Raw genomic sequence first — 26,739 nt, forward strand, 5'->3', positions numbered from 1 at the left:
TCCCGTTTCAAGCCTCTCCCTCCCTCTTCGGTTCTCCTTTGCTCAGGTGACAAAGTGATCTTTCCCAAGTGACTGACCACGTCACTCCCTGCTCAATCAACGTCAGTGGCTCCATAAATGTATATGTACACACACACACACACACTCACTCACACACTCACACACACTCACAAACTCACACACTCACACACACACATACACTCACACACACTCACACTCACACACTCACACACACACACTCACACACACTCACACACACACTCACACACACACTCACACACACACTCACATTCTCACACACACACTCACACACACACTCACACACACTCACACACACACTCACTCACACTCACTCACACACACTCACATTCACACACACACTCACACTCACTCACACTCAAACACACTCACATTCACACACTCACAAACTCACATTCACATTCACACACACACTCACACACACACTCACACACACTCACACACACACTCACTCACACACACACTCACACTCACACACTCACTCACACACTCACACACACTCACACTCACACACTCACTCACACACACACACACACTCACTCACACACATTCCCACTCACACACACTCACACTCACACACACTCACACACACACTCACACACATTCCCACTCACACACACTCACACTCACACACACTCACACACACACTCACACACATTCCCACTCACACACACACTCACACTCACGCACACACACACACACACACTCACACACACACTCACACACACACTCACATTCTCACACACACACTCACACACACTCACACACACACACACACTCACTCACACACTCACACACACTCACAAACTCACACACTCACACACACATACACTCACACACACTCACACTCACACACTCACACACACACACACTCACACACACTCACACACACACTCACACACACACTCACACACACACTCACACACACACTCACATTCTCACACACACACTCACACACACACTCACACACACTCACACACTCACTCACACACACTCACACACACACTCACACACACACTCACACACACACTCACACACACACTCACACACTCACTCACACACACTCACACACACACACTCACACACACACTCACACACACTCACACACACACTCACACACTCACTCACACTCACACACACACACACTCACACTCACACACTCACACTCACACACACACTCACACTCACACTCACACAGACACACACTCACACACACATACACTCACACACACACACTCACACTCACACACGCACACTCACATTCACACACACACTCACACTCACACACAGACACACACTCACACACACATACACTCACACACACACTCACACTCACTCACACACACACACTCACACACACACTCACACACACACACTCACACACACTCACACTCACACAGACACACACTCACACACACACACACTCACACTCACACACGCACACTCACATTCACACACACACACTCACTCACACAGACACACACTCACACACACATACACTCACACACACACTCACACACACTCACACTCACACACGCACACTCACATTCACACACACACTCACACTCACACAGACACACACTCACACACACATACACTCACACACACACTCACACACACACACTCACACTCACACACACACTCACATTCACACACACTCACACTCACACACAGACACACACACACACTCACACTCACACACACTCACACTCACACACAGACACTCACACACACTCACACTCACACAGACACACTCACACATACATACACACACTCACACTCACACACTCACTCACACTTACACTCACTCACACTTACACACACTCACTCACACTTACACACACTCACTCACACTTACACACACTCACTCACACTTACACACACTCACTCACACTTACACACACTCACTCACACACAGACACACACTCACACACACTCACACACACACACACACACACACACACTCCCACTCAAACATTTAAGTTCGAGCATTTAAAGCTAAATGTCCCAATATCTTTGCATGGAGCCATCTGCCAGTGCTGGGGCAGGCCCGTCAGCGGGCTGTTCTGCGTTGCTAGCGCTCAGGAGACCAGGAAGTCAGGGGTAGAAGGGATCTCAGGGACTGACTTCATGATCACCACCATTTCACAGATGAGGAAACTGAGTCCCCCAGAAGGGAGTTTGCTTGCTAAGGTCCCACAGCACTAATGAAGAAGAGCTGGAATTAGAACCCCACGCTCACTGATCAGCAGCAGCACTTGCTGCCTTTATATGAGATTTAAAGTTTGCAGCATTTTTTAGATACAATTTCATGTGCTCTTTACAATGACTTTGGGAGGTAGGTGCTTCTCCTGTCCCCATTCTGCAGACGAGAAGACTGAGGTAGAGAGTAGTGCAGTGCCTAGAGTCACGCAGCTAACAGGCATCTGGAGTGAGTTTTGAACTCGGCTCTCAGATTCGGTGTTCTCTTTGCTGGGCCATCGGGCTGCCCAGCACTCTGTATCAACGCTGTCCAGGAAGGATGATTCCTCTAAACTCCCAGGGTGAACGCCACATCAGGGGAGGACCGAAGAGAACACCGTGCCCCCTCACCCGTGACCCCCAGCCACCAGGCTCTGCCGCTGCCGTCCCGTCAGACACGCGCCTCGGACCGTGCCCTTGGCCTGCCCTGCACGGCCCCACTGCCCCCCTGTTCTTATAGTCAAAGTCCCTGGATCCCAACCCCAAGAGGGAGGGCAGGAGGGGCAGCCGGGGGGCCGCGGGAGCCTCCCCCCGGAGCATGCTGGGGGAGGATCCTCGGCCGGGGCTTTACCTCACTTTGCGGGTCTGCACTCCTTCTCCACAGTTCTCCTTCATGTTCACCACCGTCACCTTGCAGACGCTCCAGGGCTCACTGACCCAGATGTACTGGCTGCAGTCACTGTGACAGGGGACAACCTCGTACACCTGGAACACAGGGGAGCTCAGTGAGTGGGGCCCGGCAGGCTTCCCCAGGGGCCCTGAGCAGGAGGCTGCAGCCGAGGGGGGTCGGGACAGCACCAGGGGAGGAGGAGCCATCGCTGCCCACAACAAGGGATGGAGGCAGCCGAGGTGGGAAGGAGAGAGAAGGGGGAGATAAAGAAATGGGGGGCGAGAGACAGAGACAGGGAAACACGGAGACAGAGACGGAGAGGAGAGAGAACCGCCTGCCCCTCCCACCAGGAGGCCAGTGCGGGGCTGGGCTGGGGGGCATCGGATGGCTCTGGAGTGCCGGCTGGGCGTGCTTGTGTTCTCCGCCTTTGTGGCCTGGTCTGCCCCGCTCGCTTTGCACGCCTGGGCCACGGACCAACCTCGGCTAAGCTAAACCCGAAGCCCTAGGGTCGCTGTCGCTACAGGCTGGTGTCCGGCTTCTTCCCGCTTGCGAGGGAGTCCTCTCTTCAGCTCAGCAGAGCTGCCGGACCACGAGGGAATGAGGGCTAAGGAGTTTTCCCCTCTCCACCAAAAGGCAAGGCAAGGTGGGGGGAGGCAAACTTCCTCCCCTACTTTCCCTCAGGGGCTAGGAGGTGACGTTGCCTGCCTCAGTTTCCCGGCCGCACCAGCACCCCTCCCGGCATCCAAGGCGTCGGTGCTGCTGCTTGCCGGCACCGGGTGTCCATCGCTGTCCTCTTGGGATTGATGGCTCGAACCCTATGCTTACTAAAGGGATAGGAGGGTCACTCCCAGCGTCCCCTGCAACAGGATGGACCCTAAGAGGGGAGATGCTGGGTCCTTCTTTGGCAGCCTCACACATCATGGGACGAATGGAGGTGTTTGTCCTTTGCAGGGAGGGATTTGTCGACATGTCAAGCAAAAGCTTTGGAAAAGTTAATTTTTGTGCACCTATGAAACCTAAATCTAAAGGGAAGAGTAGAAAGTGGTTATAACTCCACCAAATAGTCCAGAGCCCAATGGAGACGGAACCAGGGTGGGGCAAAGGGAGTCTTGTCCCGGGCGCCAAATTCAGAGGTTGCTGAATTCCAAGGACTTGACAGCACCTGCCTTCCTTCAGCGCAATGAGGCAAGCTCCTTCCCCGCCCCGCCCTGCACGCTGCCCCTTCACCACAAGTTGGCAATTTCTCCAAGTGGTTGCCTGAATCGCTGCTTCCCATGCTGCCCCCCTCCCTCAGGCAGGAACCTCCCCAGGAACCCTGAGCCGGGTCCCAATATCCTGGGATCTCCTACCTATGCTTTTAGACCAGAATGTGACCTTAAAGGCTGGGCCCCCAGTTAGAACGAGGAAGACACGAAAGACAAACAGCTGTTGGTGCTGGGCTTGAGAGGAGGGGTGGAACGTGTGGCTCATGCTGCTTCCTTCGCCCTGTGCTTGGGGTCAGACCAGGGGGCAGCCCCTCCTCTCTTCCCTCCCCTGAGTGCCCCCGGCCCGTAGCGGCAGGCTGCGTGGAGCAGGGTCAGAGTGCTCCGGGGGCAGCGTCGCCAGCGGCAGATCAGGGATGGAGTGTCCCGGCCTCGCCAGCCTGCCCCCCCCCCCCCCGCCCCGAGACAGAAAGGAAGGGCACAGCACTGAGACAAACATGCAAAGACTCGGAGAGAGGCGGAGGGAAACACGCAGCGGTCCGGCCCTGATCTGGAGACTCTTACCTGAGCCTGGGGAGGCGAGGTTGTTCAGCGGAGGGAGAAAAAGCAGAGACACAATGTCAGTGAGGCGGCCAAGCAGAGGGGTCCGCTCAAACATAACGATGCCCTGGGCTCTTCCTGTGACTGGCACAGGAGCTTATTTCAGCCCTCACAGCCCCAGGAGCCCCTGCTAGTCTTGTTGTTCCCATTTTCGAGAGGAAAAAAGGCCTCCCAGAGAACCATTAGGGTTCCTGCGCCTCTCATTCCCTCTAGCCAGCTGGGAATTCTCTTCCCGTGATTCAGAAAGTGGGAAGGTGCAATTTGAACGGGGATCTCTGGGGCCCCAGTCTCTACAATGGCATTAAGCAGCTTGGGGATGGGGAGGGCCAGGGTCGGGAGCATTTTTTTTTAATCAACAACGATCCCTTGAGGCTAGGCTTTGGAGGATGGCACGGGGATGGCTCCCAAGTCGGACATGCTCCTGGCTATCGGCTGCCCCCAGGAGCCTGGGTGCCCGAGGAGGATCACGGAGGAGAGGCGGGCTCAAGCGAAGGGAAATGGAACCAGGCCAAAGGCTTCCCCCCCTCCCCACAGTGACCTGCCTGTAGAGCCCCAGGTCCGGACTCAGACACAGGAAATGAGAAGCTGCTGCCTGAGCGGGAAAGCAGCCCCCCCCCCCCCCCGGGACCGTTTCCCAGCCAAAGGGGGCCTCGGAGCAGCAGTTCCCGAGGAGTACGCCATTTGGGTACGAAGGTATCGGGAGTGATTATAAATGACTAGGCAGAAGGCAAGCCGAAGACTCCAGATTCCCAAGCTGCTTTATCCATCGATTCTTTAAGTGCCTCCTTTGATTTTGTGAGAAACGTTACCTGTTTTGTGGGGGGAGGACTGTCTACAGTAGCAGACGTTCTAACAATGGTGGTTCTCTGTCTGCATCTTCCTTGAGGAGCTGGGCTCCCAAGCCATCCATACTGCCTTGAAAATGTGTGTCTGGCCAGGGGTCAAGCAGTAGCAAGAGTGGACAGATGGCCTCAGTGACTTTGCAGGGCAACGGGAGCACTGGCTAGCCAGCAATGCTCTGCCAAGCCCAAAGATCAAAGACTAAAAGCTTCAGGGAGGTCAGCCAGTCCAACCTTCTCTGCCTACGGAGGAGGCTGAGAACATTAACTGAGTCACCTGGGGAGCACCCGGACTGGGATTTGAAGTCTGATGTCAAGCCCAGCGGTTTTCGTTTGGAGGTGAATCTGCGCCACCTTCCCATAGCAGCATTTATTCGTTTGTGCGTGCCTGGGTAGGCCCCCCACCAGACACACGATCACAACTCAGTCCTGCTGGGAAGCTGGCTGGGTGACCAGAACGGCACGAGGGGCCTTCGAGAGCCCGAAGGCTTCTGGGGCCACGGGAGCACTGGGGACGGACCAGAGCCTCTCTCATCGCCCTGCTGGCTCTCCTGGCCATCCTGCTTGGGACTGGTGACCAAATGGCTCCCCTTCGCGGGGATCGTCTCAGGAGTCTCAATTTGATTGACCTCCATGAAGAACTTAGAAAGGAGCCAGTCCCCTGGAAGAAACCAAGCTGGCTGCCAGCAGATGGCAGGAGAGCTGCATCCCCAAACCAACCGGAGCCTGGTGTGGGTTTAGTGACCTTAAAACATGATCCCCACCAGAGGGGGGATACTGGGGTGTCCCGCTCCCTTCCCCTTAGTCCCTTTGGAACTCCCCCTTCCCCGTTGGCATCATTGCCCTTAATTTAACTCCATCTAGAGACTGCCAGAGGCTGAGAGTATCTCTGGGGGTAGAGGAGGCAACACCCCAGGACGCAGTCTCAGGTGAGACAGTGACCCAAGTGCCATTAGAAAGCTCCCACTGCCCTGTCCTGCACCATCATTAAAAGCGCCTCCAATCACCACGGGGAGTTTTTCGCGGCTTCTTTACCAGTTTATGACCCATCCCACTAGCTCTGGGTCAATGTGTCCGTGACTGTGAATGGTCAGCTTAGGTTAGGGGCCGCGCTTTCCTCACTTCCGTTTTATGGCAGGCAGGTACTCTGGGAGGTGGGCTAGCTCTGCAGCAGACACTTAAAACCCAGCTAGGGCCTACCTGGTTAACATGGTCCAGTTTAGGGCAGGGGCGTCCACCGTTGTATGGCTTCTCTCGCAGCCACTTGGAGCGAACCTTGACTCCGCTGCCGCAGGACTTACTGCAACGAGACCAATTGGACCATTCACTGAGTTTGCAGTCCGAGGGGCAGGGGATGATGCAGGCTTCCTCAATGTAACCTAAGCGGAGAGAAAGGAAACCAAAAAACGCCTTATCCATTCAGTTGGGCAGCTTCTGGCCCCCCGGCCTCTCATTAAAAGGCTCAGTGGCTGACTGGCCAGGAGCATGGAGTTGCGGAGATTTCTTCATCGTTAGGGCTCAAGTGACAGTTTGCAGACAATGACACGGACGCGCAGAGACAGCGTTAAACCAGCAGATGAGCGTGGGGGACGTCTCTGCGGAGGACTCGGGCTCACCAGGTTCCAGCATCCCTTCCTTCCTGACAGTTCCCATTTCCTTGACGATAACCCGCTTCTGCCGCTGATTCTCACACCGTGGGGGTGACATGTCTTAGAGCTAGTTTACTAGGAAACCCTATCAGGGCGCCTCACCGAGTGCAGGGTGGGCAGATGTAGCCCCAGGCTTCTTCCACATAAGATGCCCGCGGGTGCCAGTCACCAGCCGCAGACCCAGCCGGCCCAGCACCTCCTGGGGCCTCTCCCCAGACAGCCAAGACTCAAAGAACATGGGAAGCCAATTAATGGCGAGCCTGTCTTCCTAACCTGTGCGAGCATGTGCACGGCTCTCTCACCGGAGAGGGATGGTAATTGCTGCTATTTACATAATGCTCCAGCGAACAAAGCCTGGATGGGCCTTCTCTCCTTTCAGCCTCACTGTGTAACAGCTCCCGGTATGATGATCCACAGCTCCCGGTATAATGATCCACAGCTCCCTGAGGAGGAAGCGGGGGGAACTGAAGATGGATCCGCTTATCCAGCATCACGCTGCCCCTAAATACCGCAGGCAAGATTTGAATTCAGCTCTTCCCAGACTGAGAGAGGATCTAGCTCTCACAATAGTCTTATTTGGTAGAGGAGGAAGCCAGGGCTCAGAGAAATAAAATGACCTGCCCAGGGTCAAACGGAACCGTCCTCGAATCAGTTTCAGAGTTCAAAGGCGCTTCATTGGTTGGAAAATCCAACCCATGCACAGACTCAGTCTCCACTCTGACATCTGCTGTGGGTGTCTTGGAGAGGAGCCCACCATGTCTGGAGACGGCTGATTCTTCTTGGGGACAATGACTGTGGGGAGGGAGCTTTTCTGGCTCCTCTTCTGGCACCTGCTGGTCTTGGTTCGGTCCCCTGGGGCTACCCAGAGAAAGTCTGAGTCTTTCCCCAAATACTGAAACAGAGCTATCAAGTTCCCCCCTGGTTTCCTTTTCTCTAGGGTAAGTCCCTACAGTCTGTCCTCATGACTGGGGCCTTCACTGTCCTGGTCGTCATCCTCCAGACGCTCTGCAGCTAGCAATGTCCTTAACCCCGGCGGTTAGTCTTGAGCAAGAATCTCCTAGACGAGCAGAGCAGAGCTCCTTGGGGTGGACCATTCTTTTCCTGTTTCCTCCCCCTTTAATAAAGCTCAAGGTCCCATTAGCTTCCTTTTCCTTATTTCTTTTAGCCACCACATCCTACTAATAAACCTTCGAGCTTCTAGTTCACTAGAACCCCCAGATCTTTTTCAAGGCCATTGCTTTCTGGCCTTGCCACCTCATCTTGGACTCTCAAAGCTGATTTTGGGATGTTCTCCTTCGATTCAGCCACGTGCTCTGGCCTCCCACGCTAACTGGCTCCTCCAGCATGCTCGCTAGCTTTGTGTCACAGCAATTCGCCAAACGAGAATTTAAGCTCAAGTCCCGCAGTGATGCACCGAGGGCTGCGGCATCGGAGTATCCTGTTATCCCTTCCCCGGCAAACCTGGGAGTTCCGGGGGGGGGGGGGAGGAGATGTTTTTATTCTACTTCCATAGGAAAGGAAACTAAGAGCCAGGGAAGGAGCGGTCAGAAGTGTGGATGCAATGGACGTTGAATTCAAAGACAAAAGGTTTCATCTTCGGACGCTTCCTGCTTGCGACCTTGGATAAATAATTTGCTTTAAGCAGTTCTCCCAGCTCTCAGGGCTCCCGGTTCCCAGCCCCTTAGGGCTTAGGATACCCTGGGCGGGGGACGAATTTTTCTTCCTTGTTTTAAGGGATAAGAACAGACCCCACTTGGCAATGGCATTTTCCGCTACAGACAAACGCTCATTTGAAGGTTGATATGAGTACCGGACAATCCAGCTGCCAGTGATTGCTACTTCCTGGGGAAGTTCAGCTTCTTGAGTCCCGAGGAGGATGGGCCACGTTTGTGAGGACCGTGACGAAGGCTGCTTTTCTCTTAGCTTGCTTCTTTTTTAACTTGTTTTACCTCCTGCTCTTGAAGTCAGTGAGCTGGCACTTGACACTAGTCCAATCAATCCAACTTGGCATTCGTTGATTTATTAAACAAATGGGGGAATATCAACTTTGTCATACTTCCTGCCCTCAGAAAGCTTCTTTTCTACCAGGGAGGAGGTGGGAAGTTACATGAACATTTTTAAGCACGCGAAAGATAGAAATAGTAAAGCTGGTGGCGGGAGAGCACTTATGCGTAGGGGAAGGGGACCTTCAAGGGAAGGGAGGTGCCCCTGAGCTGAGCCTTGAAGTGAGCTGGAGATTCCGGAGGTGAGGAGGAGGAGTACTCTGGGGATGGCGGCGAATGGAGGCAGTTCGGACAAGGACGCGGAGGCGGAAGACAGAATATTAGGTGCGGGAGAGAGCAAGAAGTCCTTTTGGTTGGAACCCAGAAGGAGCAAATGTGATCAGCTTGGGAGGCTTTTTCCAGGGCCAGTTTGGGAAGGGTGAAGAAAGCCAGACTGAGGAGAAAGGATCCCATGAGTTCTCTGGGGCAGGACACTCGGCGTGCTTCGTTCTGAGACGTGGAAGGGAAATTAGATTACGTTATAGTTGGCCGTGGTCCCCAGCAGGAGGGGCGGGAGGCGGCCCAGCAGACAGAAGGCGAGAGGGCCTCCGTCCAACCGCTGTCCCTGGGAGACCCGCTGGGCATTTCTACTGTGCAGGCCTCCCTGCGGAGTCATAAGTGCTCAGAGTGCCCTTGTAGCTAGTCTCTCTGTGTCCCAGTTGAAAGCAGTTCTGCTCTGCTTGCAGGGAGCAGGAGGCAGGCCCAGAGTGCTGGCTTTGACACCAGCGGGAGGGTTCGCCAAGTCTCAGTTTCCTCCTCTATGAAATGGGGATATTATTTAGATCCCGAGGCTGCCGTGAGGACAGTAGTTTGCAGGTATGAGAGTGTCGGAGAAATGTCAGCGAGCGTTCCAGCCCAGGGCAGCAGCTTGTGAGCAGCGGCACCGGCCTGAGCCACAAGAACCCAGCTCAAATCTTGCCTGGGACACTCCTCGCCCGGGTCACACACAAGCGACGTAAATCACTTAACAATCGTGCCTTAGTCTGGACTCCATCCTCTCTAAGGTCTCTTCCACTCTACACTGTGGTCTCCCACAAGAGGCATTCCTCCTAGTCCCGGACAGGAGGCTCCGAGGGCCTGCTCATTGGCTCCTGGGCCGAGGGCCGCTCCGGACGCCCTCCACGTTACTTCAAGGGCCGTGGCTGGAGAAGGAAAGACTCCCTGTCCTTGTTGGGATTTCTTCTGCCTCCTACCCACGGCCAGCCATGGAACGGACTTGGAAATCCGTGGAATGCGGAGCAGTGAACCTGACGGCCAGGCCCCCCCTTCATCCTCGCTCGCTTTCCCCTCTTCTTTTCCTTTGCCTTCCTTCCTTCCTTCCCTTCCTTTTCTTCTGTCTGTTTGCCCTTCCCTTTCCCATGCTACACGGCCATAAGACTCCCGAGCTTCAGCACCTGTGAATCCAGACCTGCTGCTCAGGTGGCCACAGGAAAGCCTGGGACCCCTTGTCTCTCAGGAGACTCGGGAAGCCAGACCAGCGCCGACTCAACGGGTTAAAATACAAGCAGGCCCCAATGAAGCGGAAGGGAAGGAGGAGGAGGCCCGGCTGAGAACCCACACCGGCGTGTTCTAGGGCTCGGGTTGCGGCTCCTGGCTCCCGTTTATTGGGCATCCCAGGACGCCATCCAGCTGGAGTGCATCACTTAGAGCTCCAGTTCTTGGCCTTTCGCCTTCAGGGCATTGGGGCCCAATAGCAGGGGAACGGGCCCTGGGTCAGAGGACCTGGGCTCAAACTCACCTCCAGTGGTTACTGTGTGAGACCTTGGGCAAGCCTTATAATTTCCCCAGGGTCAGTTTCCTCATCTGTGACGTGTCACCCGCTGGCAGAGCAGCTTCAGGAAGACCTGGACTGAAATCCAGTCTCAGACAATTCCAGGCCGGGAGACCCTCAGCAAGTCCCTTGGCTGCCACCTGCTCAGTCTTCCCATCTATACAATGGGGATGATAATAACAGCGTCTTGCTCCAGGAGTGTCATGGAGATCACATGAGATCATGTTTTTAATACAAGGCAAAGTTGTTGTTAACATGAAACAGGTTTTGGACCACAGAGGTCCCTCCAACTCTGGAGCCCAAATGCCGGGAATATTTTTAAGGTGGGAGATAGCAGCGGGGGAGCCAGCTGGGCTGGGAGCAGAGAAGAGAAGCGGCTTCCGATGGGGCTGTCACCCGGGGATCCTGCACTCCGGAGCTGGACACGTTAGGAGACCAAAGGCCCCTCGGAGCTGTGGCTCTTGCTCTCCCCCCTCCTCCACGGCAGCTTTTACCTTAATAGGATCGTTGCCCAGCCCCTGAATCAGATCCATGGAGAGGAGGCTCTCAGAGGACGTCGTGCCTTTGAGAACTGTCCAATGCCTCATTCACGTGAATTATGAATGTGTGAATTAAGCAACTTCCAGCCCCTGGTGGAGCGATACAGCCGGGCTGGGGAGAGGGAAGATTAAAGCATTCATTTAAGGCAGGCAGGCTCCACCAGGCGGTTTGACCCATGGCAGCAGGGGGAGATTATGGGTCACTTTATCTAAAACATCTGCATTAATCCTAGAAATGAAACATTATGAGCCCCGAATCTGAGCTGCAGTAAATGCTTTTAATAAGCAGAAGGCAGGGAATGCAGAGGCTGCACACTCTGGCTGCACCCGCCTGCCTCGGTGCACCCCAAACTGTTACAGCCTCATGTTATTTCTCTTACGATGGCTGCAGAATGGTCTTTCAGATCCAGGTCTCTGAACTCCAGAAATCGGCAAGCTGTGTGCCGGGAGGAGAAAACGAAGACATTTGCCCAAAGTCTGGCGGTTAACAAATGAAGAGAGCCAGGTTATACTGAGGTCTTTTCCGAAAGGGAGGCAATTGCCTTGTTTTTCTTATATGTGACCCCCAAGGTCCTCTGGGAAATCAAGTGATGTCTGGGAATACATGGGACTGATCGTGACTTGTTCCTAAGAAGCGGGATACAAGGTCACTAAATAAAAGGATGAGGGGAATAGGAGATGTGGTAGCCATGCAGAGAGGATGAGGGACAGGAGGGGCACAACCAAGATGGCGCCTTAGGTACGATCTACCAGATATCCAGAACCTCAACCATAGTTCCCGGGATGGCGCAGGGTGTGCAGAAGAACCCACACAGGGTGCGCTGCTATCTGCCCTGGCGAAGGGCATCAACAGTGGGACACCCATTAAAATATTGGAGAAAACCACTAAGAGAGCTCTTCCCGTTTGTTTGAGTCCATCAGGGTACTTCTTTATTTGCACAAGAAAATACACTTTCACCAACTATTTTCTTAGGTCTAAGGAAACAGATAAATTTTGACCCCCTTGGGGCAATTCAAATGAGAGGTAGTATGGTGCAGTAGACAGAGCACCAGCCTTGGAATCAGGAGACTTCCGCTGAAGGACGGCCCTTGACACATCCTAGCTGCGGAGCCCCGAGCAAGGTCTGGACCTCTCTCAGCCACAGTGTCCTCATCCATAAAGCAGAGCCAAGCACACGGCCACGAGTGGCCCCATAGCCCATGGTGGCTGTCCTTAGCTGGAGCAGAGATGCCATGGAAGGAGCTCAGCTCTGTGACAATGAAGAGGAGCTGGGGAGTTACCACTACAGGAGCTCATTTGTGCATTTATTGACCACCTAGACGTAGCAAACTACAATCCTGTAGCATGTGGATGTTAAGAACATGTAAAACCATTAAGAAAATGACAAATAAATGTGAATGTTAAGAAACATGGAGAAATGGCTCACAAGCCTGCAAAGTGAATTGTTCCAATGCCCTTCAACTCTGGGGACGGACTAACAAGTCTGTTTGCTCACCTCCTGCCTGCCTTTCTTCCCCAAATCATCTAGCTACTGGAGAGGACTGGTGGTCTCCCGGGACGGACGCCTCAGCGAATACTTTCTGTCAGGCCCAGCTGCTGAGAAGAAGCTAGGACGCAGTGGAGGCTGTGGGGCCATTAGCATGGGCAGGAATAGGAGCCCCGGTTCCTCAGTCTGCTCGCTGTAGCTCTCAGACTCTGGAACAAAGGCTCATTTTAACCTGATTCCAAGGAGAGAGAGAGCCTTTCCTCCCTTTTGGCCAGTCACTAAAAGGTCCAGCAGGCCTTAGGAATGGAAACTAAGTTGGTTAAGAGAAGAGCCTTTGATTTCAGAGGTGCATTCCCAATCTGAAGCTTCCCCAGCTCCTTGGTGATGAATGCCCCCCACAGGAAAGCCTGCAAGTTTTCCACAATAACACAAGCGGGAGATATTCCAGAGCCTCAGGCAACGCAGTAATAAGCATGGCTTCATTTGTAGATTGATACAGAGCAATTTCAAGTTAATAAAAACTGTTGGATTTCTCTTTTTGGCCTGTTTCCAGGCATGTGTGGGCGATAAAGTCTGGGAAGGGTTTCCTCTGCTAACCCAGTTTCCTCATTCAGAGCACAGGCCAAGCCAGGTAGAGCCAGGCTGGCTCTGGAACGCTCTGAATGACAGAAAACCAAGCCTCCTATGCGCAGCAGCTTGTGAGTGAGGGTTAGACGTGCTGTGGTACAGAGAAATGCTCAGTGAAATGTAACCAAGCTTTATCAGCAGGACCAAAATCCTTTGCAAGTACTGAATAGTCTGCACTAGGATTTGAGAGAAATGGTAAATTCATTAATCAAGGATAAGGGAAATGGGTTCTCTACAGTGACATGATTGACAAAGAGGATGGGCTGTTTACATAGAAAGACCAAAGGGTAGCTGATGGGGAGCTAGGTACTCCACTTGTGTCCTGGACAAGGAAAGCTCCTGACATAAAGAATGGGTCTCTTGGTATCAGCTTTGGGGACCACATGGATGGAAGTCATCCAGGGTGGGCTGCCATGGAAGGGTTGAGATCTCTATCACTAAGTGAATATACATCACAGACTTGTTGATTAAAATTAAATTTAATGTCCTTGTGAAGTTATTGGACTAGATTTGTTCATCAATTTTACTTTATTTACAAGCTAAGTCCAGAGGCATGGGCAATGCTGGTCTTGCAAAGCTTATTTCATCTGCTAAGGGCTTCTTAAAAGAAAAAAAACCCCACAATCTACCATATTTCATGGTCTCCTCTATTTAGAACTGTTCAGGAAGCCTATGACTATGCAGTGGCGCTGACCTATTAAGATCATGCTGGGAAGGCTTGAGGAAAGCAATTCAATTATGGACCAGAGACCTCAGACACAAAATTTAAGGACTCATCGTTTGCACTGAAAAAGCCTTTCACATTTGCTTAATTGAGAAAAGTGCAAGTTAACATAGGAAATATTTTAACTAGCATCTATTCCCCTCACCTCCTTTTTTTCCTCCAGAAAGTAATATTCCAATGCCATTTCCTCCTTTCTCTTCTTCCAGTATTCACAGTCCAGCTTAGACCCCCAAGGCAATGTATTTTTCAGCTCTTTTCTAGTCCTCTGTCCCCTTCTTTCTTCACCCCTTTCCCTAGTGATCCCAGGAAGTCTCTCTCCTTCCTTCTCTCCCCATCTTCCACTCCAGAGGTGAAGAAGACCCATTTATTACTTCAGCACAAACATCACACGGGGAGTCACTGTATGATCTGAAGTGAAACTGGACTTAGAAACGACCTGGAAGCCTTGGTTGTGGAAATTCTTGAAAATATGTAGAATTCCTCTCTGGAAATTCCACAGATCTTGGTCTTCCTCCGGTCAAGCTTGCTTCCTCTCTAGTCCCTGCCCTCCGAACCCTTCTAAATCATTTCTTATTCAACTGTGCTCTTTTTCTATTTATTTAATTGCAAGTAACTGTAACTGCTCTTTTCCACTACATAAAAAAAAAAACCACATGTATTTTGCCTACATTTTATATTTAAGGGACTTCTGCTGAATTGCTAGGAAATGAAATCACAATTTATGACATTGTTTCCACAGAAGAATACTTTTTCCAGTGCTAAGAAAGTGACTCAGAAATGAACTTTTGCAATACAATCGGCTTACAAACTGAGCAATACCTATACTTCTCCTTGACCTTGGTTGTTTAAAAATAAAATAATAAGAATAATATATTTTGATTTTACATCATGTACATTTCCCACCCCTCCCAGAGAGTTATCCCTTATAAAAACAAAAAACAAAAACAAAAAACAAAAAAAAAAAAAAAAAGAAAAGAAAAGAAAAGCAGCTCTAAAAAAAGCAAAACTAAAAAAAGAAAAAAAAAAAAAGCAAAATACTGTGAAGGCCTGCCACTGTATACACTGGTCCTCATCGACAGTCCCCCACCTTTGCAATGACCTTTATGCCGTATTTGTGTAAAATTCTACTGTGAACGCCTCCTTAGCCAGTTTCTTTGAAGGACCACTAGGAACTCTCAGTTCTTTTCCAGCCACAACAATCCAGCAGGAATTTAATGGTATACCTGGGGAGGAGTTCTAGCTGAAGAGGACGGTTTGTAGGAGATTGATTTATTTGCCCCCCGGGAGAGGAGACTGCCCATATGGGCACATCTCATCACATAGTTCCAAGCACCAAGAACGGTCAGAAGCTGGGTCACCCCACAACCCCGCCAAGGAACAAAGCCTGTGAGCCACAGACGGCTCTGGGGCCAGCGCCACCTTCTGGGCCAACAGGATCCATGGGCCCACAAAGGCAGAAGCAGGAGACTCTTGGAGTCTCACGTGGGTCAGGCCAGAGCCGGGAGGAAGAGCTAGAGAGTAGGAATGGGGGAGGGGGAAGGCAAGGGGGACCTCAGGAAACAGTTCCGGGTGTTTTGGGTGGGGGGAGGGGAGGCAGAGGACCCTCTCCCTCTCACTTGCTGGCTTTCTCCTTGTTCTTGCCAGCCAGCTGCACAGCCTGTCATACTTAGTCTGTAGAAGGACCTTTAAATTCGGTGCCTTAAGGCAAACCTCCCTCTGCCCCTCCCTGGTTGGGCTGCCCTTCCTCCAGTGGCAGTTAAAACCATTCTCTAATGGATAAACATGCTTCTCTAATCTTCTCCATAAACCTCGTGGTCTGGGAGGGTACACTGGAGACTCCCGCCAATCAATGCCTCTCATGTAATTAATGCTAATGGAGAAATCTCCTCACGCTAAGAAGGCTTTAGACAAACTATCCTGGACCATTCAGTTGAGCCCAAGGTCTTAATGGTAAAAACTGGCTCCATAAATGAGGCCGTGGCGTGTGACCCCCATCAGCACAGCACATATGTCTTCTCCGGGCACGCTGACCCCGTGACAGAGCGTGCTCAGAGCTGCCCCTCGCCGGGCACCCGGGATTACCAGTCGTGATTCCTCCCCGAACGAGCGGAGACGAGCGCCGAAAGGAACTCGTTAAATAATACTGGATTTAATGAGCAGAGCAGTAAATAAACTCTGGGCTTCTTTTCCCCACCAGAGCATAAAACAGCTATCTTGTGTTTTCCCTCCTCAAGTCTCCCAGATTCTGTAGTAAGGACATGCTGATGAGTTCAGGCTGTCTAGGGATCCCTCCCAGCCTTATGTATTTCTGGGGTCTTTTTTTAAAGATGATTTAAAAGAAAAAAGTGATGAAAACGCTGGCTTGAGCCCACTTTTGAAAAGGCCTTGCCCCTCTTTCAAGTCACACATTGAAGCCTGCGTGCGTCTCCTGTATTGGCCGGGTCACTCCCATAATAATAAGCTTTTCTATAGTTCCTTAAGGTTTGAAAAGCACTTTCCAGATACGTCATTTTATTTTGCTGGGCATGTTATAGTGATTGTCACCTGCTGGGTGTTTTATTTCACGTGGGTTGGACCCCTCCGTCCTTTATAATGCTCAGATTCTGTGATTCCGTGAAGTCATTCCAAGAAGGAAGCAGCCTGAATTCGATTCAAGAGCCCTTTTTGTCCCCATGACCCCCTCATGCGGCTCCTCGGGGCTCTGGGATTGTCTGCAGACTGCTTGCCCTGAAGAAGATTCTAAATCCAATTAGCATCCCTCCTAAGCAGCAGAGCCGAGGCTCCCCTGGATCCCCCAACTCCCAGCATCCAGGATCCCTGAGTTAGAATTGACTTTCAAGGCTTCCCTGCTTAAGACTCCTGACAAATGGTCATCGGGCCTCTGCTCAGAGGCCTCCAATGGGAGCGTCTGCTTCCTCCTGAGGCAGTCCATGATGCTCGAGGCAGCTCTTATTGGCTAGAAGCTCGCTTCCTTTCAGCTAATAGTCTAAAGCACTTGCCTAGCCCCTGATCCAGGAGATGATGAGATTCTAATGTCCACCTGGGATGGGGCTGATAGGAAGTCTCATTACGTTTTTGGGGGGGAACATCAGGCAAGGGCAAGGAGAGAGCATTTGGGGGGCTGTCCCCCACTCATCTAGGGGGCCATATCTTTCCCATCCCTGAAAGTAATGCAGTCCCAGAGGGTAAGCCCTGGACACAGGCACCCCCCTTACAGGAATGCAGAAAGAGCCCTAGACCCCACTTCCTCTCCAACTCTCCCCTTACAGAGAAGCTGGCCCTGGGCTTCTCACACACAGCACTTTTCCACAGCATCTTCGCCTAACATTACAGCCACTTGTGCCAACATGCGAAGGGACACGTACCCACCCCGAGTACCCACCGGCCCAGGGCAGCCATCGAGAGCTGGCCCAGAGACTCCCGGTCTCGCCTCTGATACCTTTCAGCTTTCTGCTCCAGAGTAATTCCCCGAACATTCAGTTATAAGGCAGCTCTCTAAGGCGCTAAAACACAGAGCCGATGACGGTCTGGTAGCGGGAGCTTTCTCACGGGGTGTTCCCAACATCAGTGAAATCTTAAAAGTCGGGGTTTCTCTTAAAGGATTACCTAGAGCTTACAGAAGCTGAATTACCGTGGCTGTTGCAGCGGGACGTTTCCACGAGCCGGCCATTCTGGTCATAGCACGCCATGGCCTGGTAGCGGTAGCCTTGTCCGCACTCCTTGATGTCCCCTTGAACCTTCATTCCCAGGACCACCTCCACTTTGCCTTCGGGCAGGATGCAGTCTGACCAGTTGCCCACCGCCTGGGCGTTGTACTTGTCGCAGGGGCAGAAATGAGTGTCAATCAGAGGGTAGAGCTGGGAATTTCGGCATTTGTCTTTCTTCTTACTCTTTCCTGAAGAAGAGAAGTGACAAGCATGTCAGTCCCCTGTAGGGCTGCCCGTACAGCAGGTGCCAAATAACTACGGGAGGGCGGCCATCGGCAGCTGGCTGGCTCCTTTCTCAAGGTCTCCCCTGCTCCTTCTGAGCCACGGCTGCGGAAGGGCGGCTTCTCCCACCCCCGAGCCTCTGTGGACCAGCTTTTGCCCACCTTGTGTCCATCACAGCTCCATTTGTCTCATTTCCAGCCCTCACTGTACCGAGGACCGCCAGCCCCGCACTGACTATGAGACCCTCCACGGTGCCCTCCGCCCGCTCGGACTCGGACTAATGGGAGGACCAGCTTCTCTTTCTGAGGGTGAGGAGGGGGACAGGCTGCCATGTGCACAAGAGTGGATTTATTTTTGTATCCTTGTTATGCTCCAGGCTGCGAGGTCTGGGATTTCCTGCTTCCTCTTGGATCCGGCAGTGGCCCCTCCCTTCCTGAACACTAATTAGCTGCTTGTGCTTTCTCACTGGGTCCCAACTCTGGCCAGCGCATGGTCTTACATTCGAGACAGATTGATTTAAGAGGAGAGGAGAAATGCTGGGTGCTGTCACGGGGATTCCGTCCATTTTCCCTCAAAGCAGACAAAATAAAATTCATTTCAATATTGAATTGTTCAGCTCCACAGAAGTGCAAAATAACCCAACCTACTAAGATCCAGCACCATCTGCATTAGTGGGGAGATATGGGATGGGGGTGGGAGTGGGAGAGAGCGGGGAGGAGTGTACCCAGAGCCTCCAATAAGGCAAGACTGCTGGGTCTCAAGCCAGAGGTCTGGGTTCCAATCCTGCATCTGCCATCACTGTGTCTGTGACCTGTGGAGCAACATGCCCCTCTCTGGGTCTCAGATTCCTCATCTATACCCCAGATGGTTGGACTTCTGGGGCCCTTCTAGTCCTAGGTCTCGAATCCTAAAAGATGTGTTTATTTTGTGAATGCCAACAAATCCAAGCCACTGTTAGGAAAAGACCTCCCCCCCACCTCCTGGCACTAAGGGCTTATTTTAAGTGTCCCTGGCTCTTGGGCTCCATTGCTGGGATGGCTCCAGGCCGGGTCCCCACAATCACTCTCGCGGCTTCTTTTAAATTTGTCCAACCTCCCGGATCTAGTTTCCTGACCGGGGAAGGGGTCAGGGTGACGTTGTGGGTGAGGGGTACGGGGTAGCAGAGGAGACCCACGTCCTTGCTCTAGCGTAAAACCTTGGTCAAGCTTTGGGATTACAAGATCCACTGAGGATCCAAAAGGAGTTGGAAATCCCAGACCTCAGAGCCTGTATATAAATATGCCTTTGTGCACATGGCAGCCTATCCCCTCCCCCCCTGAAAGAGAAGCATCCAGAGATACTCAGGGAAAAATGCCTTCTGGTCCTTCCACCAATAAAAGCCCCGTTAGGGCAGAGGGTACCATAGGGGGTCTCCATAGTCAGCGTCACCACACACAATTGTCCTTTGTACGGTGAGGGCTTTGTAAGGATCGTGTACGCTCAGGGAAGATTTCACATCCTCTGGGTAGATTCAGACTAGCTTAAAAAATATCATGTAATCATGGGTTATGTAAGAAATCCAATTAATCTGCACCCCTTAAAAAACCTTAAGACTTAACTTAAAAACAATATGGTGACCCTCGTCAGGGCTGGTGACTCCACAAGAACAGAGGACATCCCGTGCCCTCGGCCACACCTCGGGGCTTCAGCAAGGATCTGCATCCGGCTTTCTCCATCTCCCCTGGGCTTTCCGACCTCACTGAAGGGGAATTGAGTTCCCTGGCCATTCTTACCAACAATGGAACGCTTCCTGGTCCTAACTGCACCACAGTCGCCATTGCATGAGGAAAACTTGGACCAGTTGGTGAACTGACAGTCATCGAGGCACGGGATCTGGCAGGCTTGGGTTAGTGCCGGTAAGGGGCCCGCGTACTGAAGGCACTCACTGACGTCAGCCTGGCCTCCATCTTGCTTGCGACAAGTGATGGCTGGAAAGGAAGAAAAAAGGAGGATGGAGCTTAGGACCGAAAGGAAATTTTGTAGTCTGCGATTACCTGGGAATAGCCACATGTGCGCAGGAAGGGGGACATTTTTTGTCTCCTGATTCACAAAGGAAACCCAGAGGAATATAAAGATTGTGAAGAATCACGTGATCACCTTTGTATCATTGGCCACTATGACGCAACTGAAAGTTCTCCTAATCACAGAAAATACTCCATGGCTTCCAGCAGAAAAGAGAGAGCCGCTCTCCCAGTAGTCCCATACTGGAAGCTATCCCACTAATTGCATTCATGTCACATCTTCCTTCTTCACACATGTATGAAAGCACACTTAGAAAACAACTTGAGTTGTCATGGAGATCTGATAGGGGCTTTGAGGCAACTTCCACCCTCAACAAAGCGTGTTAGCAAAGATGCACCGAGTGCCATCGATAATCGGAGTTGTACACTCAACACTGGCTTCGATGAACTCAGCATGTGCATTGATCCAGGACCCAGAAAATAGCTGACACAAGTAAACATTATATTGGCAATTGGATACGCTCTTGGCAGGCTTTCCACTTCTGCATTTCATGAAAAATATTGGAAATCTAAAGGCTCTCCAAAGAGGAGGGTAACCAGGATGGGGAAGGGCTTTTAGTCTGGACGGAAGGCGTGTTCATTTAGCCAGAGAAAGAGAAGTAGGACTGAAGACATTTTGTCTTCAGGCATTTGAATATGGTTCAGACTTGTTTGTGAAGAACCGTGCTCATCAGGCGGGATTTTTGAAGACAAATTTAGGTTTTGTGATGGGATGCCACCCTAACAAGGACGGTCATCCCAGCATCTCTTGGCAAAGTGAGGATTTCTCACTTCCAGAAAGCTTCCAATAAGATCCCAATGAGCCTTCTTTGGGGGAATAGTGTAGAGGGAGATTCTGATTCTGGGGGTGGCTAGACTCGATGGGTTCAGTGGGTCGTTCAGGTGCCCATGTTCTTTACAAGAAGGGAAAAGCTACAACCTACCTGTTAATTACTTATGTTTCTCCCAATTCAACTGAATTCACCATGCATTTATTAAGTATGCACGAAGGGCAAAATGCCGGCAAGAGAAAAACCACAGTCATTCCTGACCTCATGAAGCTTCCATTATACTGGGGAGAGAAGAATACAGACTGTATATAGGAAAGTAATTACAAAGTGCATATCAAATAATGCAAAGTAATTTCAGAATGCAGAGAAAGCTAGTAATTGGGGTAAGCAGGAAAAGTCTGTGGAGGAAGCGGTGAGGAAGCTGTGCTTTTACGGTATCTGGGAGTTTTAAAAAGCAGAGGTCAGGAGGGAGGGAGTTCCAGAGAATGAGGATGACCTGGGCAAAAGAGAAAATGTTATGTATAAGGACAAGCGTGTAAGCCACAGGTGTGCCTGGCACAGAGAGGGCAGAGAGGGGCAACAGAGGAAGGAAACCTGGCCAGGACAGGAGAGAGATTTCAATATTAGCATGGGAACTTTTTTCTTACTGGAGAAAAAGTGACCATCGATGATTTTTGGGTTTAGAGTGGCCTAGTCTGATAGGTTTTCTACAAATATCACCTTGGTGGTCGTGTGCAGGATGGAATGAAGACGTGCCAGGGTGATCAGTTAGGAAGCTCTGATGAGAGTCTGGGCAACGAGTGACCAGCCCCTGGGCTGGGGCACTGGTCATGTGAGGAAAGAAAAGGGGGCACATGGGACAGATGACAGAAAGGTAAATTTGATAAGACCTGGCATCTGATTAGGCATGGAATGGTGAGAAAAAGGAGAGTCAAGGATGATTCTACAGTGATTAACCAGAGTGACTGCTTGTGGTTAGGGTGCAGTAAATAAATAATTCTGTCTTGGGTTCCATAGTCTTATAAATAAATCTTCTCTGAGCTCATGCCCAGTGGCACTGCTGCCAGGCAGAAGGCTGGTAAGGAAACAAAACCAATTACATTATGGAGGTTTACATAGCTTAGCAAAATCTCTTTCCTCTTTTCTTTATCCCTTTTCTTCATAACCACAAATTTACAGGCTTCAAAGTCTGTCAGCAGCTTAAAAGGGTGATGGATCTGCAAGCTGCCAGGACAAAAGATCCACTGGGGAAGATATGTTGTATTTTCCTGCAGAAGCGCTCCTTTTGCTGAGTCCAGTTTGGGGATGGTTTGGTAAGGAAATGTAAGAAAAACTCTCTCCCTCACAAGCTTGTGTATACTATAGCTCCCAGTGGTTCTCCCCTTGCTAGATGATAGATGGGGATTGCATTCAGTCATTTCAGTCTTGTCTGACTCTTTGTGACTCCATTTGGGATTTCCTGGCAGAGATATGGAGTAGCTTGCCATTATCTTCTCCAGCTCATTTTACAAATGAGGAAACTGAGGCAAACAGGGTGAAGTGACTTGTTTAGGGTCACACAGCTAGTAAGTGTCTGAAGCCAGATCTGAATACAGGAAGATGAGTCTTTTGCATTCCCAGCACTCTGTCGGCTGAGCCACTGGTTCAATGGTAACATGTACAGGATGCTTAGCGAGAGATTGGGCACAGTCTCCAAAAGGAGAAAATGTGGAAAGGAACTGGGGAGAAATATTGCAGGAGACTGAAAAAGCATCTTGAGATTTGGGTGCCTGAGCAGTAGCGCACTCCAAAGCACTGGGATTTTCCTGATTCTGTGCAACTGGCAAGATCCAATCTGGGGTTTTCATGATTGTCTGTCCCTCATCATAAGAAACCAAACGACCGATGTGGGTGCACTGCCCAAGGGCAGACAGGAAGGACTGCTAAATCTATTTTGGGTTCCTCAGCTCAGGGTGCCGGCTAAGCTGTGCCCCTTGGAAATTTGGGAGGAGGTAGTTTTTGTAGCAAGGTCTGGTGCTTGATCTCTGCCCACTGCTGCTTGCTGACCTCGCACTTCATTTTAAGCACATTCCTTGTTCATTGCTAGGATGATTATCTTCGGTGGGTCTGGGGGAACTTTAGAGCTTATGAACAATAGGATCCAGAGCCAAGTTAGTGGGAGATGACTCTAGGTAACCCTAAGGAGTGCTGAAGATGTTAAGTTTATGACCCCAAGTTAACTCAATTATCGGCAGCTCTTGCTTATGTGATGAGCATAAAAAATCCATGAGAAGTTTGGTCGTGAATCTCAGATGACTTGGGTTCCTACTGGGAGGAAACTTTACTTTTCAAATGCAGGAAAAGGGCAAGACATTAATTTCCTCCTGTTAGGCAAGAACAAATCAGTGGGTGGAAAGGAAGCCATCTGGCCTCTTGACTTCATAAAACCTGAAGCAAGTTTCCCAAAGAGAAAAAACAAGGGAGTTTCAACTGAATAATGACCACAGAAACAATGCGGGCAGCTCAGAAGCTTCTCTCTTTGACAGGAAGATGGCAGCTGTATTTATGACTAGAATTTGTGCATTGTACATAGTGGGTCTAGCTCAGGTCACCTATTTTTCCTCATATTTTCAGACTGAGCCGCATGAGAGAGGGAAGCCAAGTTCATGGTTTCTTTGTGGATAAAAGTCTCATGTAGGGCAATGGAGAGGGGGAAGAACCTTGACTTCATGAGATGTGATCCAAGACCTTTAGATCATAGAAGACAAGACTCCGGGGTGACAAGAAATCTGTCTTCAAGTTCTTAGAGAGTTGCCATGTGGAAAAGGGATTGGATTGGTTCTGCTTGTTCCCAGAAGGCAGCATTAGCCACAGAGTCTAAGTGAGGGTGGATGTCACCTCCCCATCGAAGCTGCTTCAGGACACTCCCCTTCCCTGGAGGCCCCTAACGAAGGCTGGGTGACTCTATGTGGCCTCTAGTAGAGGGGAGATTCCTTTAAGATGTAGATGGTCACTGAAGTTCCTTCCAGCTCTGAAATCCGGGCGTTCCATGACTTTTTTTTCCTCCGAATGGCTGATAGTGCCATGGGAGACATCCACCTTGTAGAAAAGACCATTGTTCTTTTCCAATTTCCAAAGACCATTTCAATTAGATATAAGGTATGACCTCAGAATGTGAACAGAGCTTTAAAGGTGGATGCTACCAACATGCCACATAGGTTACCCACCGTGTCCATAGCAGGGACAATTCCTGGGCTTAATCTCCTGGCAGCCAAGAAACAAGAGGTTGATATAGCCATGAAGACCCTTTGGGTCTTAGGGCTTGCAGGCATTAAATCCGTTTCTAGTCTAATCACCAATAGCCGATTCGTTCCACAATTAGGGGTTATGGCACCCAGGGATGGTAATTAAAGAGAAAGGCTAGAGAAGTCATATTTGTAAGTGTGTGAGGCTCAAACAGCTGTGAGCATAATCTTTGTTGTAATAAGATAGCTCTATACGTATCAGCACCCAACCCATCTTGCTCTCTGCCAGTCCTAGACTTTCCCCTTCTCTGAAAGATTTCATTTACAGATGCTAGCTAGCATTTTCATAGCTTAATTTTCATTTTATCCTCATGATAATCTTGGGAAGTAAATGCTAATATTAGCCCCATTTTCAGATCAGGAAACTGAGGAAGAGAAGGATGAGTAACTTGCTGTGAAGTATCTGAAGCCATATTTGAAGTAAGGTTTTCCTTACTTTCCTTTCCAAGTCCACTGCTCCATCCATTATAATATCACCTAGCTGCTTCACACCTGGAATTTTCCAGCCTAGAAACTTGTAGCTCCCTGTCTGATTGGTGTCTCCCTCCCTGTGACATCGGAAGAGGGACACCAAATAGAAGCTTGCATCGGGGCAAGACTCTATTCTTTCTCTCCAACTTGTGTCTCCTTCCATTTCTCTGAGCAGCCCTATTGGGTGAAGACATCAGGTATACCTGTACCAAATGAAGAGGAGTGAGGAGACCCTGCATGAGGCAGAGACCAGACTCAAACAGCTGCCTCTTGCTTCAGCATCATCCTTCTGACATGGACCAGGTATCAAACCAGACCAGGTTTCCCTTGATTGCCAAGCCCTGCTCTCTGGAAATCCGTGGTGTCCTTTCTCCTTGTTGGTTGTAATCCAGATTACGTCTTGCCCCTCTGATCCTGTTTCCTTCCCTCTGAACAAAATTTTCAGAATTGCAACTTTATATGTCATACCTGCTGTTCCTGCGTAAAGAGAAGGCCCAGGAACACAGGAGAGAATTCACAGCAGGGTGTGGGCCATACTAATGGACACATGGGCCTGTTGTTATAAACCAAAGGAGCTGAAACTCAGGATACACACACTGAGGTGATATTAGCCAAAGGAATGGGGAGAGTCAGGAGGGCCCACTAAGTTTAAGTAGGAGTCTCATCAACAGACAGAGCATGAGATCTGGCGTCTCAGGACTTGGATAGTACACCCTGTGTGATTCAGGCAAGGCAATTCCTCTCTGTGGAGCTTAGTTTTCTCACTGATAAAATGAGGGGTTTGGACTGACAAAGTCCTTTCCAGTTTGAATTAAAGATCCTACAAATCAAGAGTGTTTCTCGGGTGAAATGAGTTTTGGGAAGATTGTTGAAAAAGAGGGCGGTCATGGATTAGTAAAGAAGATTAATGGGGTAGCCATGGTCAGGCTTTGGGGGGAATGGATTGCGATTAGATACCGATCAGAGAAAACAACAAATTTTGTGAAACAGTCCCACGTGTTCAGCCGTGCACTCGTCAAACTTAGAATCATATAAAATACAGCCCGATGGAAATATGCGGTGGAAATTTGAATAATGTGACACAATAAGAAGTCCATGGCAGAAAATGTTTAATCCACGCCCAAGGCAGCAGAAGCCGCTGAGTGTCACCAACCAACGCGATCTGCTGCTCAGGGGGGACAGAATGGCTCATCCAAGATAAGAGCGCTGCAGTCACAGATCAGGCCCTGGAAGCAATGTGTGACTGAATGGGAGATGAGATGAGTGATTTGCTCAGAGGCTCACAAGGGAAGCCACGAGTGAGAAGGAATCGATGAAAACTAAAAAGTCAAAGGAGATTGATTTGCGTGAGTTAGTTATTAAGAGACCTCATTGAGATAGTAAATAAATCCTGGGCGATAAATAAGGTGAGAGGCACCCAGCTGTTGATCACAGGGCTGTGAAGCTTAGGTGGGGAACACAATTTGCAACAAGGGAATGAAACTTGGCTCCTCATTTCTCTTTGTGACTGACATGTGAGAGGAAGCAGAAGGTGTCCCATTTGCTTTTCTGATCTGATTCAAAGCAGTTCCCAATGAGGTCCGGCCTCCTTGGTACATTCATGAATTATGAGAAGGCCCTGCCAGGGACTCTGGGAAAGAGGGACTCTGAGGCCCAGGTAGAACAACACTTGGGAGTCAGTGAGAATAATCATTGTGAAAGTATTCTAGAAACTTCATGGGGCAAATGTAATAACTAAAATAACCAAATTTGCTCAATCCCCATTGACTTTTGATAGTTAAACTCACAGTCACATGCAACAGACACAAAAAAGAGCCACTTGGTCAACATTATTATTTCTAATCATATTCCCGCT

The 26,739-nt window shown here is 50.5% G+C and overlaps 1 protein-coding gene and 1 long non-coding RNA gene across 2 annotated transcripts in view; one reads left to right on the plus strand and one right to left on the minus strand.

Moving 5' to 3' along the window:
• Positions 1–2,943, plus strand: part of LOC141544445 (uncharacterized) — a 44,690-nt gene extending 41,747 nt beyond the window's left edge. The window contains exon 3 of the long non-coding RNA XR_012482605.1: positions 2,885–2,943. This is a non-coding gene — a long non-coding RNA (uncharacterized LOC141544445). The remainder of the gene's footprint in view (positions 1–2,884) is intronic.
• The window catches only part of THSD7A (thrombospondin type 1 domain containing 7A), a 308,918-nt gene that overhangs the window by 30,436 nt on the left and 251,743 nt on the right, over positions 1–26,739 (minus strand). Inside the window, 5 exon segments of the mRNA XM_074270637.1 lie at positions 2,852–2,985; positions 4,657–4,662; positions 6,732–6,910; positions 18,002–18,265; positions 20,072–20,266. Coding sequence (XP_074126738.1) covers positions 2,852–2,985; positions 4,657–4,662; positions 6,732–6,910; positions 18,002–18,265; positions 20,072–20,266 — 778 coding nt within the window.

Source organism: Sminthopsis crassicaudata, chromosome 5, assembly GCF_048593235.1.
Source record: "Sminthopsis crassicaudata isolate SCR6 chromosome 5, ASM4859323v1, whole genome shotgun sequence".
Lineage (NCBI taxonomy): Eukaryota > Metazoa > Chordata > Mammalia > Dasyuromorphia > Dasyuridae > Sminthopsis > Sminthopsis crassicaudata.